Here is a 17,895-nt window from a genome sequence, read left to right as displayed (position 1 = left end):
ATGAACACTGTCCCCAGCCAGAGAAGCCTGTCAGTACTAGTGGGGCCATGCACTGACCCTCATCCTGCTCAGGCAGCATCTCAGCAGCCTTTACCAGCCATGCAAGAATGCAAGGCGGGCAGCGAAGGCTCCTCTACTCCCCCTCCTGGGAGGTCCGAAGTTCAGCTGCTGCCATTCTTCACGAAGTAAACGGCCTGCTTTCTGCAGGACAGCCAAGCTGGATGGATTTTGCAGATGAAGGCACGGGCTGGGAGGGGGCAGAGCTCATCCCCCAGCTGTCCGCAGAAGGCAACCCCGCTGGGACAGATAGACAGCCATTCCTGCTCACCCATGCTAGGAAAGCTCAGGAGGCCCCTGTCCCATGCCAAGGCACGATCCTGCCCCATTGAAATCCCCTCTCTCAGACTCCCTATACCTGAAACATCCCGGCATCCAGGCCGCCTTCCCTCCAGCTGCACAAATCTGCACCAGTTTCCCTAGCAATCAGGCAGTGCGGCAGCACTTTGTACAGCGTCTTCAATGTCGTCTCCACCAAACCCACCGTACCCACTCCAAACTATCCGACTTCCACCAGTAACAGTGTTATCATCAGCGAATAGCACTGAAAGTGTAGATTGCAATGTGTATTTGTTGCACCCTGTCTAAACGGCATCTGGCATTTTTAATAGCACTATTAAATAAAAATTAAAAGAAACGGCTCTAAAGTAGGTGGGTAAAGGCAGGGTTTCTGAATGCAGTTTCCACATATTTAAAAACACAAGCAAACACCATTTTTGCACGAGAAGAAGCAAAACTGTGCTGAAGGAGAAACACAAGCAGCCTGTAAAACTGACAATGAAGCAAATCCTTACGAATGCTTCTCAATACATCAATCATACTGTCTCCCAGCCACACCACACCGCCATTCCGCCTTCCACACGCTTTCAGACACACATCAGTCCACACCGCATAGGATACCAAGATCTCCGAGTTTCTGGAAAATAGATTTAGTCCTAATTTTTGTGACAGATGGAGCTGATAGTCTCAGGATGAAAAAAGCGCCAGTTTTGACAGGCAGCAGATACCGATGCCCCTTGTGGTTGGAGACGATGTTGCTCTGGAATTAAGGTAGCACTAAACAGAATGGCAACGGGTAAATGCACCACTACTTATTTTGTTATGCTCCTCTCGTCGTGCCTTAATATTTGTATTTTTGTGTCTATTTCCTTATAAACAAAGCAAACGGAGAGCGTACCAGGAAGGCAGGACGTCAGCAGGATATTTTGCTTTCAATGACGACACATTTCATCTTCTTAACAGGTTTCAAACAACTTTTTAGAGTTGGCAGACCTTCATAAAGTATCAAAGAACTATCCTGTGACCTACTGTATTTCTCTCAACAGTCATCCTCGTAGGTCAGTGTCTTAAACCTGTGCACAAAAACGTCAGGCGAGAAGCTGAGTGGAGTGAGTTTAAAATTGGTGGGGGATGCGGTAAATGGAAATAAAGTTGCAACACTGCAGGCAGAGCAAAGCAGTACTTACATCGTCGCAGTACACTATTAGGAGAGGTAGCTTTGCTCTCCCTCAGGGTACTAACACACTGAAACCCCGAGCTCTCTTTAGATTTAATTAAGAACAAGGTCGGTCCCATTTTGAGCCTGATCTTCCCTGCCTTTCGGGGAGCAGCTCTGCCCTCACTTGAATCAGCGGGAATTCTGGGGATACATACCACTCAGGCTAGAGACCTTCCCCCCCCCACCCCCCGCCCCGCTGCTGTAAGGAGCACGACCAGTTTGAGAGCAACACCCCTGCAAAAGCTGCACGCAGACCCACGCCGCCTGCCCCTTGGCCTCGACGGGGAGGCGGCTCGCTGCTGCCGGGGAGCCCCGCCGCCGCCCGTCCAGCGCCGGAGCGCCCAGCCGCCCCGCCGCCGCCGCCGCTGCGCGCCTCTCGCCCGGCCGCCGCGCCGCCTTAACGGGAGGAGGGGCTCCTCGGGGGGCTGTCACTCTCCTTAAGCCTTTCCTTTCAAGCTTTGAATGTGAGCTGCCCTCCAGCCCCCCTCTCTCCTTCCCTCCCTCCAGCAGATCGTAAAGAGAGGAGGGGGGAAAAAAAAAAAGTTTCAACAACAGGCTGGACCAATCGCAAGTGGCGGAGCAGGGAAAGGGGGCCGAGCGAAGGGAGAAAAAAGTGGAGAAAAGGAGAAAGAGAGCGAGAGAGCGCAGGCTGGGGGGATGTGTAAAAGAAGAAGCGTTGCTAATTTTTTTTGTTTGTTTGCTTTTCCATGCATGCATAATGAGGCCTAATCAGAGCACGTTGCTGCTGCTTGGAGGGCACTTTTGTATTTAAAGGCTTGCAGAGAAAAAAAGATCCACAGACGGATCCGCAGAGCAGCTTGCAGGGCTTGTTGACAACAGAAGCAGCATCGCAGCATCAGTCGCCCGGAGAGAAAAGAGACACCGAAGGCTGCCTCTTCTCCTCTCCCCGTGCTATCTTCTTGCTAGCGGGGAGAGACATTTCTTCTCCCCGCCACCCGAAAGTGCAACCCGTACCAAGAGGGAGCGAGCGGAGACGGGACTGCGAATGGGATCGGAGCGGCTGGCATGTGCAGAGATGCTGCGAGCGGAGAGTTAAAAGCTCCGGAGAAGGCAGCAGCAGCAGCAGCTGGGCATTTATTTTGTGAAAAAAAAAAAAAAAAAAAAAAAGAGAAACGGAACTGCATGAGGAGCAGGGCAGCACCATGAGCTCTCCCGGCGCAGCCTGCAAGTCCCCGAGCGCACTCCGGAGCCGCTCTCCTCCAAGCCCCCGTTTGCACTGATTCCCCCCACCTCTCCGGGCGCCTTCGCCGCCGTCGCCGAGCCGGGAGCAGCGGGTGGGAGGCACGGGACGGCCCCCGGCGCCTGCTTCGTACGCGGCGCCGTCGGTTTCATCTCCCGGGGGCTGGAGGGCCTCGGAGCCGGCGCGGATGGATTGATGCGAGGAGACCTCATGCACACGGCCGGCGGGAGTTTTGCAAACTTTTCCACGGGCGGCAGCTCCATCTCCTCCTCCTCCTCGTCTACCAGCGCCTCTCCCCCGCTCGCCTGCGGCAGCACCCGCCGCCGCCGCCCGCGATGGTGGCCCGCTCGCCCGCTCGGCACGGAGGCGGCGGCGGGCGCCGCTGGACGAGGCCGGCCGCCTGGCTGTGGCTGGCGGCGGCGCTGGGCGCCGTGTGGCCGCCGCGGGGCTCGCTGGTGCAAGGCCGGCGGCTGATCTGCTGGCAGGCGGTGCTGCAGTGTCAGGGGGAGCCCGAGTGCAGCTACGCTTACAACCAGTACGCCGAGGCGTGCGCCCCGGTGCTCCTGCAGCAGCCACCGGCGGGAGGCGGCGGGGACGGGCCGGCGGCCGCTGCAGGCGCGGCCTCCTCCTCCAGGCGGCGGTGCCCCAGCCACTGCATCGCGGCCCTCATCCAGCTCAACCACACCCGGCACGGCCCGGCGCTGGAGGACTGCGACTGCGCGCAGGACGAGAACTGCCGCGCCACCAAGCGCGCCATCGAACCCTGCCTGCCCCGCACCAGCGGCGGCCCCGGCGGCGGCCCCGGCGGCGGCGGCGGGCCCGGCGGCCCCGGCGTGATGGGCTGCACGGAGGCGCGGCGGCGCTGCGACTGGGACAGCCGGTGCAGCCTGGCCCTCAGCCGCTACATGACCTACTGCGGGAAGCTGTTCAACGGGCTGCGCTGCACGCCGGAGTGCCGCGCAGTCATCGAGGACATGCTGGCCGTGCCCAAGGCCGTGCTGCTCAACGACTGCGTCTGCGACGGGCTGGAGCGGCCCATCTGCGAGTCGGTCAAGGAGAACATGGCCCGCCTCTGCTTCGGCGCCGACATGGGTGGCAACGGCGCGGGCAGCAGCGGCGGCTCGGACGGCGGCCTGGAGGAGTACTACGACGAGGACTACGAGGAGGAGCCCAGCCAGAAGGGGAGGGACGACGCGGAGGACAATGCGGGCTCCGAGCCCGGCTTCCCCGTGCAGGCGGATAGCGCCGGCCGGCCCGCCGCGGCTTGGACGCTGCTGGCCTCCATCTTGCTGCCGCTGCTGCCGCGGCTCTAGCGTCTCTCCCTCCCGCCTTCCCTCCCCCTGTCCCGGGCCGCCGCTGGCCTCCTGGCGGGCCTGCCCGCGGCGGCGGCGGGGGAAACGGCCGGCTGGGCCGTTTTAAACGCTCCGACTGTTAATCCTCCGACCGTTAGGCCCGGCGCCCCCCCAGCCCCCCCCCCCCGCATCTTCCCGAAGGCGGAGGTTCCCGCGCCCGTCAGCACCCTTCCCCCGGCCCGGCGTCCTGCGGCTGGGGAAGCCGCCACGGGGCCTTGTCGGCTGGAGGTCGGGTTGGTGTGGCGGAGCGGGGTCTGCGGCCCGCTGTTTTTTCGTGTGTGGGTCTGGAGTGTGCACTATGCAATTGCCGCCGCCTGGCCGCCGTGTCAGCAGGGAGCGGACGGGCTGAGGGGGGGACGCTGAGGCGCCCCGCTGCTGCCAGCCGCCCCGGGAGAAGGCAGGAGTAATGACATGCTGGTAGTGGCGCTTTTTTTTTTTTTTTTTTTAGTGGGCGTTTTGACATGAAGGTTAGAAGGAGGTGAACTACCCAAACTTGCTGCCAGAGCTGTTGCCGTGCTGGTTAGTCAGCAAGGCGATGGTCGTTGGCCACGTCTCGCTCTTGGTGAGGCAGTGCTGCCTGAAATGGGGATACGCCGCATCTGCCGTTAATTAAATCTAAGGAAATAGCAGACTGAATAAATTCTGTGGTTTACAGCACTCCCGCTTGCACACACATCTTCCCTATAACAAAAGCGTGCCAGCAGCCGTCTCTTCCTCTTAAACACAGTGACATAAAAAAAAAATAATATTTTTTTTTTTCACGGTTGTTGGCTATGCTGAACAATGCAACTTTTGTTTTAAAAGAGCTCTGCACTGCCATCTTTGAAAGACACTTTTAAAATCGAGAACATATATGTACAAATATCCTGGAAAGTTATATTGCCTCTCATCATATCAGGGTGCTGACCTCTGGTAAATCTTATATAAAAAATGTATTTAAAACTGGGATTTGTTACCAGTCGCTCTTCTTTGTATATAGAATTTTATAAATTCTATGCTTTGGGGATAATTTATTTAAAAAAAAAATAATAAAAGTTTTAAATCCACTTCCTATTTGCCAGAAAATTGCATTTGCTATTCTTTTCTGGAAAGGTACAGATTTCATTTTATGTTTAAAGGGATACCAGCAACAGTGATTCAGTGAAGTATTCTGTAGAACATCAAATGTACAGTGTATTTTATAGATTGGAAGTTAACTTTCTTATTTGGAGAGACTTTATGAACGTTGTAGAATTGTATAAACGCATTTCTGAGCTGCCTTAAACCTTGTATTTTTTATAGGAGGCGTGAAAAAGGCCTGTGTTTTAAATATGTACGGCTTTTTGTATTTTCTAAACGTGTAAATTAGTAAAGAAAGAGCTTTAAATAATGGATGTAGTGAAATTGTTTTCCAGGGACACTTGAACTCTCAGCACCCGAGGTTGGAGGGGGGGGAGGGGGGGGAGCGAACCACAGAATAGCAAACCAAAAACAATCAACAAACAAAAATCTCTGTCTGCCTGTAATACTTTACATAGATGTAAATTACTGCTATTCTTACTTTAATGAATAATTACATGCAAGAAGTAAATACAGCTTTGAAAGTAGTACTTTAAAAGAGTGGTTGATTTTATAATGCGTTGGCATGGTAACTTGCCAGTGCCAGAAGAGAGTTAAAGCAATTCAAGGACACTGCTCCCCTATGTATGTGGAATTACTAGTGCGCCGCGCTTTCTTCGTGAAGTGGAGGCCTGTTGCTCTCACTGACACTCTTAGAAACACTCCTAGGCGTGCAAACAAGTAAATGGTGAGAAATACATCACACAGAGGTGGCAAGCGTTTCGAAAGAGGCTCCGCACGGGCACCGGCGCACGCATCAAGGCGGCTGCAACAAAACACACGCAAGTTTGCCATTCAGCCTGCCCTCTCCCACAACGAAGAATGTGAAAGAAAACACACTGGAGGGATCAGCAATTACTAGATCTTGTAATATTGTTCTTAGGGGTTGCTTTGCATTGGACTGAAGCCTGGTTTGCTGCCAGAGCTACTGATCTATACTCAAACACCCTTAGATAAATAATTACACTCTTAAGCTGTGTCGAGTGCTGATACACTTGACCTTGTAAATAGAAATGTTTGCAGTAGGAATAAACTCCAGCATTGGAAAATCTTTTAAACATTAACACAAAAGAGAGAGCTCAGTCCTCTGGGGATTTGAGTTTGGACTGCGTTAAGCTAGGCACTCACAAAAAAAAAAAAAGGGGGGGGAAAAGGGGGGGTGGGGGAGAGTTTATTTATCTTCTATTCATGGTGTTTATTTAAAGCTTTTCGTTTTAAATGCCGTGATTGGAAGGCAAGTCAGAAGTTTAAAAGCTACCACAAATAAACTTTGACTGAGGGGGCGACAGATTAGCAAGATAGTGTCTTTTTCATCTTAGCAGATCTCGACAGAGAGCAAATCCACATCTGTCTGTTGTATAAATCAACAAAATTAGAAATCCCTGCTTCTGGATTAGTTTTTCAATGGCAGATTATTTTATTATTTCTTCAGGGTGTGAATTTGATTAGGTCGCCCAGCGATAAATGCACACAGGCACATGTGCACAGGCATAAACCAACCCCCAAATAGTTGTGATGCCAAACAAGTATATGAGTATGGTGCACGGCTATGATCTGAAGTTCGTTTTTAAAGTCATCTGAACGGTTGAGTAAGCTTATTGTTAAAACAAAGCTGGAAACGTTGTTTCTTCAGGAAGAGGACAGAGTAGTTGGGTGAGACTTGTAAATAGAGTCAGCTTTCTTTACAAAGTGCCGAGTTCACAATTGTGCGGGGACGATCTTAAATATTTCCTCCAGTTCTTCAGGAGATGCTCAGAAACATATTTTCAGTTTGTCAACAGTTAGCGCCCACAAGGGCTGTTTAACTCGTTGTTGATGAAAAATTAAGTCCCAGCTAAAAGCCTTTATTTTTCTTCAGTTAGGAATAAAGACATTAGCACTAGAAAAGGACTGATAATTAACTGCTACAATAAACTCAAGACTTGATTTTACAGGCTCCTGTCAAAAGCATCTGCCTGGAATAAATCAACACTGAGCACCACTAGGCAGGGAGGACTCATCTGTGTGCTTCCTTCCCCACAGAAAGTGGATTGCTTTAATTTAAATAATTGTACAATAAGTACAGCTGAACTAATTCTGTCCTGTGAGCTCCTCCCCATAAGGAGATAACTCTGTGGGTTTTGTCGCGTCGTCAGAGTAAGCACAATTTCCAGGAGGAATGGCTTCCTGTATTGGTATGCGTCCCAGCCTACAAAGCCTGTGCAGATGTTGATGTCCATCAAATCCGTATTTCTTTCGCTTGATTTTGAGACAAATGGAAATTCTTGAAATGTCAAGGGATGTAGCAAGGACAGCTTTAAGCGAGGAAAAGACTTCACGTTCCCTGACAGAGGGAGATTTTCCACAGGAAAGGAAGTTCTCTCATTTGTCTGGATATTTGACTGCTCCTTGCCAAGGTCCTGTCCAGCCAATCTCTTCCGGGGGGAGAAGGAACTCTCCACCATTTCATGTAAAATAATCCAGTAGGTTCTGCTCCCTTTTCATTCCCAGTTACCAGGTTTGAATTCTTGGTGACACTTTATTTGTCTTTGGAGGCACTTCAGTGACAAATGTTTAAGGGAGTGTGGGACAATGGTGGAGAACAACGAGGCAGTTCATTGAACTGACAGTGACCATACAGTAAATAGAGGGAGATTCAAGCTTCACTGATCACCCAAGCGCACAGCAAAGCTTTTGTATGCAATCACAATGGACATAACATAAGGTCTCTGTTTATATTTAACAATATACACCAATGTATACAGGCAGGCATACGTAACTTTCAAAATTGTTATGAAACGAAGCCTTAAGATGGGGGGAAAGAAAAGCTCTAGTTTGGCCAAGTCTTTCAAGGTCATGTTGGAAAGCATGATGGATTTTAGTTACAATCTCCTCTCCACTCCTCTTAAGAGCTGTTAGTGTACCAGATCTCTCACTGCAGGCATGCGCGTGTAGCGTGTATCTGTGGTAGGGCTGCAAAGGTGGCTGCAGACAGCTTTGCAGGTGCAGAACAAGAATTTCCACCTCAATGCAATGCAAAACCGGTACTTGCTTTTTTGGTTTGTTTTTTTCTTTTGAGTACACCGGAGAAGGATGAGACGAATGCCAAAATAACCAAGGTATGTGTCTAAAAAGTAGTGGGACACAAAATCCTCACCAGCTGAGTCATGGAAAACACCGCTTGAGTGAAAATTTTGTTCCATCTTCAATGTCACTAAAACAAGTTCAGACCTTCCATCAATTTTGTTCCTGTCCCCAGTAATAACATCACACACCACCACACTGCCTGTGGTAACATACCCATTCCGGGAAAAGCAGGTAGTCTTGAAACATAAAACATTTTCGAATGGGAAGAGCAGTGCTTCTCTGTGAGATTTCAAGTCTGCGATACAGATTTGTAAGCAGTGAAGTCGAAAGTTACTGTATTTTACTTCAGGCATTGGCTGTGGTAGACAGTTGAAAAGGCTCACATTGACTGTCTGAATGACATAAGTAATGCGCTATTAGCATAAATACTTTCTGAGACATCCATTTAATCAATTTCTTAAATAACAGAATGATCTACTACAAAATAGTGGACTGTATACACTATATTTTGGCACAAAGATGGTCATTCTCCCACTAGTAACCAGGGGCTCTAAATAAATGATTTCAACAATGTTTTATTAAAGGAGGACAAGAGCCCTCGAGCTGCATTAATCGGGGAGAAGTCGAGTGGCACTTTTGTTATGGAAATGTTAAACACATAATAGTTCAGGCAAACAATGTGGAGCCACTTCATTCTCTCAGCCATGCTGACACCTCTTAAAGAGGAACTGCAGGGAAGGATGTGGGAAAGATTTGCTTTCTGAGGAAGCTTTCAGCTAATATTTTGGATATTTACCTCCAAAACTCAGCCAGTGCAAATGTAACTGAAGAGCATAAAAATAAAACAATAAAGAGGGGTGATTTACGCAGCCACTGCTAGTGATCAGCACTTGGTGCCCAAAATCAAAATAGTCACTGACAAACACACACACACCCTTTTTTTTTAAAAAAAAAGTTCTTTTCATGAATTTATTATGAGCCTAGTGGATATTATAGTAGAAGGTGAATGTGCACGAAGTGAGATTTTTGTAAACGCTCAGTGACATAATGCTAATACTATACCTTGGACATACATCCAGGAGAGGAAGGAGAAACACCCTGGAGTAAGGTAATAGATGTAATGAGGCTTAGTAGGATGGGTCAGAAGGTGAATTGTGAGGTGTAGGCAACCAGGAAATACATTAATAAAGTGATACAAAGCAAAGATATGTCTGTAAAGAGGGATTCACTTTCAAAAGTTGAACAGGTGAGAGGAAGAAAGAGTGAGGAAAGGAGATGACCATTGCGTAGAGAAGGGTTGGAGAGTGAACTTGCTAATAAGGAGAAAGAAGCTACAAAAAATTATCAAGAGGTTACCTGAGACAGATTGAAAGTAACAGAGGGAAGGGAAAGAAAGGTAAGTGGCTTTATTAATGTTGGCAGGGCCAGAAAAGGAAGAGTAATATGGAAGTAAGCTTTGGATAGGAATTTTTTCCCTTATTCAGAAGCTGGAGAAGGAAGTTATCATCCCCATGCTCCTGGTGTTCATGACACTGCACCTTGATCACTGTGTGCAGTGTTGAGACAACTCCTCCTTCAAGTTCAAGAAGGATATTGAGAAACTGGAGGGGCTAGTGGAAGGCTGCCAGGATGGCTAGAGTTTGTGACCGGTGAGGAAAAGACGAGGGAGCTGAACTTTAATCCAGCTGAGAAGAGGCTACCAGTAATCTAAAGGCAGCCTATAGCCACTGGAAGGGGACTTGTAAAGACTACAGGGCCAAACTCTTCTTGGTAGTGTTAGAAGGTATGACAAGGTGCAGCAGGCACAAACGGTGGCTGGGAGGTTCAGGCCGAGCATTAGGAAGAACTTCACCGGGAGGAGTAGTGCAGCGCTGTGACAGGTTACCCAGAGAGGCTGCCTCCATCCTTAGATGTTTTCAAGGCTTGGCTAGCAAGAGCCGCAGCTGACTTCATCTAGTGTTGGCTGGAATATATCTTCTAGCAGAAGGTGGGAGCAGATGATGTCATGGAGTCCTGTCTATATAACTTTCTATAATTCTGTACTTTTAATGTTGACATGATGACGGGAACCCCAGGATGCTCTTTGGGTAGTTCTTGGGTGAGATCAGGTGAATGCATATGGCACACTTTGGTGGAGACGGTAATGCAGGGAGACTGGAGAGAAGAGGTAGATGTTGCACATGTCCATGGGGCCAGAGAGGGTGGAACAGAGTTGGCAAGGGGTCAGTGGAAGTTTTGAAAGAGAATGGAGACCAAAACATAGAATTTAGTCCAGGACCTGTAGAAAAGAGGGAGAGAGAAAATATAATACAAAGGAAATACTGAAATGTAAGGGAATATAATGAGGAAAAAGAAAGTGTCTGTCCGATCGCAACACTTATGGATTGGAAGCTGGGCAGTTTGATTGGAAAAGGGAAGGACAGGACTGTGAAGAGAATTTGGAGGAAACTGAAAGTGCAGAAGGGACCTCCCTTTCCTTACCAAGAGAGGAACACTTGTTTATAAACATGTCTTTGTCACTCATCACCACAGTATCTTGCTGCCTCAAAACAATAGAAATAGAAGACAACAGAGTTTTCTCCCTTATAAGTATGCCTACATATAAATATGGACAGTGTGGACACTGTCTACATTTCTAACATAGTAGTATCTGGGAGATTACAGTGCTCTGTGTAGTCACAAAACACACATCCTCATAGAAATAAACACAGCTTTGCTAGATGTTCTCAACACAGAAATCAAGCCACAACTGTTTATAATGTCTTAAATAGTGCAATCACCTACTACTCTATGGTTTGAGTGGATATTTGGCTTGCACTAGTTTTCATTGTTTAAAAAAATATATGAGGTGGTTTAAACAGAACAAATAGAAGCACTACAGTTTCTTGTGATCCACTGGCAATGGTGCTAAGCCTTTTTCTCATTCAACCAGTGGTAGCAGTTGAGGAAGTGCTATTGTTGGCATGATCTTTGTAGTTTTAGCATGATGACGCCTAAATCTGGAAACTTGTCTACCAGGATACTTGCCTGTCTCCTGAAATCCTATTGCATTCTGATGCAGGAGGGTGAAATCACAAAATGGTTTTTAGACTGTGGAAAACAAAGTGCCATCAGAATAATTACTTGGTAGTGATCGTCTCCATGTCATCTCTTTTCAGGAGTGACGGTGTCATTGTAAACTCATTAAAACATTTTGGATGTCATGTAAAAGTGGATTTTAGCAAGAAGTAACATAGCAGTCCACAGAAACTCTCGTGCTATCTTATTTTTCTTTTTCATACTAGCGTATTCAGGTACATACCATATGTTTGGAAATTAGTCTAAATGACATGGAGAAGTCAAGTATAGACATGTGTCTTGGTCTGTGCATCTCAGGAATGAAGGCCATAGAAGTGAATGCAATATAGGAGCGTGTATTGTATAGAAAAAACTGAAAGAACATTTGTGACAAATAGCTTGTCCAAAACATCTCACCTTTTTAAGATGTAGAGTCTTGTTTGCATAGTTCCAAATCATTGGCTTCATTAGAGGTAGTCTGAGTTTGCAATGGTGTAACCGATGTCAGTGTTTAGCCTATGGATTTATTTCTGTACTTACAGGGAAAGATTACTCAGTCAGATAAATGGTGGTTTAGAAGACACAAGGTTATGAGAACCAACTGACAACTAATATTTGGGTTTGGCCTGGTGTAGCTTGGAGAGTTGGCCAAAAACCTACTGAGGTGAGTAAAACTGAGTGCCTGGATGTGTTGAAGAACGAGTTACTATGCAAAAGCTATTGCTAGAGTGGAGAGGACAGGTTTGAAAAGGAGCAGATAAGAAAGATATGGAAATCTGAGAAAGTCTGAAACTTTTCACCTTTTGGGCTGTTCAAACCTTGAGTGGTTTAATTTTGGCAATATTAGGTTAGTTTTAAAACGTACTGACTGCATGTAGGGTCTGGATATAATCCCTACCATTATATCCAGAAATAATTCTGACTCTTCGGAGCTCATGGGGAACACTTTGGTCAGAATCTTGTCTGGCTTGCCCAGATTTGTGTGCAGTAAGCAAGGAAATGGGCTGTAGTAACCAAGTGCTTCCTTTGTATTAAGAAGCATCCTGTCCTGTAAGCTGTATGTACAAGCTAGCTGAAGTCTGCCTTATTGATATTCATAGGAGCAAATTTGATTTTCTCGAACAGTTTGGTAGCGAAAATTTGCTAAACTTATGAGAACAAGTGCAAGTGTTGTGCAGTGATGCTCTCTCAGCTCAGATTTGAAGCGCAGCCTGGTCTCAGTGCTCTGCTGTGCACATCAAGGGAGATGTTTGCGCATTGGTAGCTCTGACTCGCGAGAGATTCCTGTTTTGCGGTAGGGATAGCTGAGGCAGAAATTGTTCCTAACTCTGGCCCTGATTCTACCCAGGCCCTACCCTCATACCAGGGTATAAAAACTGCTTTCAGTTGTCTCCTGGGATGCTACATCAGCTGGGTGCTGCTGCTTGGAAAATTGTTCTAGCCTTAATCCCTTTTACCCCTGCTGTCCCTCTGTATGAGAAGATTAAGACAGGGTGCAGAAAGCTGGTTAAACTACCTCAGCTCTGTCTGGAGAGTGTTCTACACTGGGGCAGTTCTACATATCAAGTCTGCTGCCAAAATGGACAGGGACCCCATCACAGCCTTTTGCTGGCAGGACTTTAGTTAAAAAATGGGAATAACGATAGTAAGTCAGATACAGCCTTTTGAAATGGTACAAATATGGCCTTGACTTATTATAGTCTATAGGAATCCTTTAACTTCCGCTTGTTTGGACTATTTTTGTGATCCTTCAGTGGGCAAGCTCTATGGCAAAATAGTTCTGCAAACAATTAAAGCTGCTTTATATTTTATGTTGTCTGTTTTGGGAGGAAGAAGAAGAGCATGAAGAAGAGATAAAAATGTATTCAGAACTTTGCCTGAAATTTGGAGAGAATAATGCTAAACCTTTTGTCCTGATTCTTTGGTTCTCAGTGATGATAATAAGTGAAAACATAACATTATTTTGGAAATGTTTCCCTAACTGTTTATAACTTTTTACGAGTTTCAACATTTAAGTTACCAGGAGTGCATAAATACTGACAAAATTGCAACGAATGTGTCAAGACCCTAGGTCAGAAGAAAAGTAATGAAAATTAAAATAGTATTTTCTGCAAGGTTATAATATCAACTGTTTACCTTGGGAGACAACATATAAGTAGCCCTGGGCCAGCAAGACAATCTAATGTATTCTGGAGAAAGAAAAACATTATTTCAGATTAATTATACTAAAAACATAAATCCTAACAAGGATATGTGATTTCAAAACTGATTTAATCTTTAAAACAATGGCAGATTTATTAAAAACTGCATTTCACTTTTCTGAATTTCCTTTAATAACTCTGAGGATACACATACCTGCAAAGAAAATAATTTAATATCACACCAGGGCTGAGACTTTAAAGCTTTAAACATAAAAAAACCTTCAGGAAATTCTGGTCTACAGGAGCAATTTTTAAATTTTTTTTTTATTTACTTTAAGTAACTACCTGTATGTAACAATAGCTAAGTACTTGTGTGACAAAAAAAACGATGAACAGTATAATATACCAGCCAGGCTTGCTTTTCTCCTAAGATTTCTATTCTTCCATTTGTTTCAGATTTGCTTAAGAAAAAGAATGTGAAAGACACGGTTTCAAGAAACACACTGCCACTTTAAGAGGATACAACATGCCTATTAATAATTGTATTACTCCTCTATTATTGTTAAGAATAATGAAGGAATGGGAGCGTTGGCCCCCAAGCTGAATTTATCCTGAAATGTTTTCAATTAACTCTTGGCACCGGCAGGAAAGCATCAAACCTTTCCCATGCTGAAATATGGAAAATCTGCAGGGAACATCCCAGCAGGAGTGGAATTTCATTAAAACAAGCACATCATAATTCAACGACTTCTGCACCCTCTTTAAGCCTTTCTATTGATAAGGAGTCCGAGGCGATTTTTATGGATTTGCAAGGAGAAATGATTTCATAAGATCTTTTCAAAGAGTTTGTTTTGGCTGAGGCTTTTGAGTTATTATCTGCTCCCTGATGAAAAAATAGTAAGACATTTGGCATATCTGTGACTACTAGATAAGAGGCAGAACTGAAGAGACTTTAAGCAAAATTTTATCCCTCAGACAACCCTTTTCTGTATCTCCATAGGAATTGACTCCACAGACAACTATTTTTGCAGATCTTTTAAAGAAAGTATTGCCATTTAAACCTGCACTTTTGAACAACCGAATGTGGAGAATAAAACAGGCATGGGGCTAATGACACATTCAAATACAGACACAGACATTTTAATATGAAATATACCCACAAATTTAGTAGTAAAATATTAAATTGATTCATGTATTGCTTTAATAAAATGCATATCTCTTTGCCCCAACATGGGTTGCCTTAAAATGCTTGGCTATACTATCTGTAAATAAAATTAACACAGATGTGGGGAAGTGTATATTTTAAAATGGTACTGCATGCTTAACACATTTTTGCTACAAAGTGCTCTATGATTTTATCTTGATATAATGCACCACCCTGTGCAAAATCATTTTTCCTATCAGGAAATAGCTAGGATATAGAGACAAAAATTGTTGCTCTTAAAACATGAGCATTCATGTTTATTAACCTGTATTATAATCAAGTATTTATAATAATCCCCACAAAATACACAGGCTGCATTTAAACTTTAAGATTGAATATCTGTGTCAGTCTCCGTTTCCCTGTTTTGAAGTGGTAGTGAAAACTTACAGGAATGTTTTATCGATTTTCTACCCAGTGTTCATAAATCCACCGACTTATTTGCTGCCATTCCTTCAGTCACACCACTACTCCTGAGGCAGGAAGAGCATCATGGAGAGCGAGGAGATCAAGCTTCTGAGGCTGCCACCACACAGAGACAGGTTTTGGGGAAGGTGCTGAAGAAGGAGATGGTACCTTGTATGTGGTTGCTGTTGGCAGGGGCATCTTTTTTTTCCCCCCACTGCTCCAGAAAGGCCTCCAGGCAAAGTGTCTCTAGTGCTGACTTGAGTACACAGCTTCTTCTCCTGAGACTGGAGTGGTGCATGTTAACGTTATGCCTCAGTTTGCCACACTAACAAGTAATTGCATGGTTATCCTTTGGCGAACTTGCAGTGCAGGAGCCCTTCCCAGTTAGTAAGGGACAGGAAAACGCATACAAGCAAATCAGCCCATGTGATTTGAATCCACACTGTCACAATTTCACTGTGTGTCTTTCATTCAACATGAACAGGAGGACTTCGCAGACACACATACACCTGTATTTTTACAGCAATCTGTTTTTGTATTCAGCAACCAAGATTTATTCTGAGATTTCAGCAGAGTAATACTCATTTGTAGCTCAAGTTTTTTCTTTCACTTATGTGATAGATGAAGAAACAGTGTAAGAGTTAGAGTACCAATGGGTCTATTTTTCTGGAAGTACTGCAGGATTTTTCTGCCTTCAGTTTGCCATGTTACACCTACACCTTCTGCATCCTCAGCATCCTGCAGCAAGGAGTTCCACTGCTTAACTATGCAGTTCGAAGAACATTTTCCTTTTATTTGGTGGGACTTTGCCACCTGAAATCCTGCTTTTTTGTGTGAATAAAAAAGTTTCTTGACACCTCTCACTTGCCCCACAGTGATTTTATAGTGCTTTTCCACATCACTTCTCAGTCCTCCTTTTTCCATGGAGACGTTCTGTCCCTTTGACCATTTTTCCTGCTCTTTTCTGTACTACCTCTAGTTTTATTATATTATGGTGGGACAAGAGGAGCGGGTCTGCAAGTGAACTATAGGAAGATACTCTTTCCACTGCTTTTAGACAATTTCCAAGTTCAAGAATATGTGGATGGATTTAAACCTGTTGATTCGGAGAATTCATCATGACAGAGTATTTCTAGCTTGGGATATCTGAAAAGTCATGACCACAAATGTCTACTAGTGCCTTCAGTGCAATGACTCGAGTGTCTCCGTTCAGTTTGCAGTGGATGAGTCTAGTTGAGAACAGGAATGTAATGAATGCAAGATGTTTCAATTTTCCATTTCTGTCAATGTTTTTTTGCATGATAGGGCAAGCCCTTTAGTCTTTTTTTTTCCCATTTGATTTCTTCAAAAGATGGCTAACATGCTGTGACCTATACAGAGATAGAAGTTTAAAATCACTGATTTTTGTGATACTTTTGATGCCCAGTAACTGGCAAGATTTACCAGTGAAAGGATTGCACTGCATGTTCCCCAGTTTATACACATTTCCATTATTTTCTACCATTATAGCCCAGGCCTTCTGCTGCCTTGGTAGTCTTAGTGTAGTCCATTCAATAAGCATGACATAGATTAGAAGAGAAAGAAATGTTGAGTGCTACTATTTATTAAGGACAAATTGACTTGATCTCTTACCTTTTTAAAAGATTTTTTTGCTGTTCTCATCATTAGGATTCTCACAATGCACTTATCCATAAAATGTCCAGCACTGCTTACTACCCTTTCCTTTTAGACTCCTATCATGATGTTCCTACTTAAATAAAAAGACTTGCACTCTGTCTTTTCCACTCTGGGCAGTACAGCATCCTGGCATTCCGCCAAAAGGTCATAGTGTGCTCTGCTTCTCCTTCTGATTTCCCACCATAAGGAGTGTTTGGAGCAGTGCTGTATCTTGCAGGATATTCCCAGAACTCATTCACTCATCATGAGCTCAGTATTATTTTTAGCCTTATTAGGGTAGTGCCTTATGACACAGGATCAATGATCTGGGTCTGTTCAATAAGAGAGGTATTCAAAAGGCATTTCTTCCCAAGATAGAAATGCCTTTTGGACTAGCTCCTCAGGTCTAGAACACCTGATCTAGCCTACTGATGACACGTATATGATGACATAAAGCTTTATGAAATTAGGTAATTTGCTTTTTCAGGTTATTGCCAAAAAGCTTTTCAAAATGGGGACTCGGATAGAACAGAAAACACTGTCAGCACAGACAATAGTGTTTAACAATACTAAGATAATCATTAACTGGAGTTTAATTCCCAGAAAAGTCAGGTATTCACAGTTTCTGTTGACACTAGTTGCCTCTTATAAACTCAGCCAAGGCAGCTTATGAATTACAATTTTACCCAAGACCCTTCAGTACCTTGCCCTGCCTTTCCCCCAGAGCCACTAGAAATATTCCCTCTTTTTTTGTTGTTGTTTTAAACAGGTTTTGATTCTTGACCCCTTTGGAGTATAATGCAATATTAGCATAGGGAACACCCACAGTTTCTCCTGTCAGGAGATCTTGTATTTAAAGACAGTTTGAATGAGACTGATTATGAACTATCTCTGCGGTGGAAAGAGGAATATGAGCAGTATGGTCAAACCATGATATCTTCAATGACATCTAACACAAGTGGAAGTGCAAAAAACCCCCCAAAAACCTCAACAGTAAATTATCTTAAGTAATAGAAGAACAGCACAGAAATGCAGGACTAAATAGGAACTCTGACGTATAAGCTAAGAGATAAACAAGGTGCATAAAGAAAACGTTCTGTAAGTGCATAAAGGATCGAAGAAGACAAAAAATGGCCTTGATGCACTGCTAACCTTTTGAG

At 45.0% G+C, this 17,895-nt stretch overlaps 1 protein-coding gene across 1 annotated transcript; it reads left to right on the top strand.

Moving 5' to 3' along the window:
- Window positions 1–2,115: 2,115 nt before the first annotated feature.
- Window positions 2,116–5,477, top strand: GAS1 (growth arrest specific 1). The gene has a single exon (XM_074569953.1). The coding sequence runs from the start codon at window positions 3,092–3,094 to the stop codon at window positions 4,067–4,069; it is 978 nt and encodes a 325-aa protein (XP_074426054.1). The 5' UTR covers window positions 2,116–3,091; the 3' UTR covers window positions 4,070–5,477.
- The last annotated feature ends 12,418 nt before the right edge of the window (window positions 5,478–17,895 follow it).

Source organism: Larus michahellis, chromosome Z (genome assembly GCF_964199755.1).
Source record: "Larus michahellis chromosome Z, bLarMic1.1, whole genome shotgun sequence".
Classification (NCBI taxonomy): Eukaryota; Metazoa; Chordata; class Aves; order Charadriiformes; family Laridae; genus Larus; species Larus michahellis.
The sequence above is the reverse complement of the archived record's forward strand: the minus strand, read 5'-3'. Positions and strand labels throughout refer to the sequence as shown.

Coding starts and splice junctions, on each gene's coding strand:
- GAS1 (XM_074569953.1), top strand. CDS start 3,092: ATGGTGGCCCGCTCGCCCGCTCGGCACGGAGGCGGCGGCGGGCGCCGC.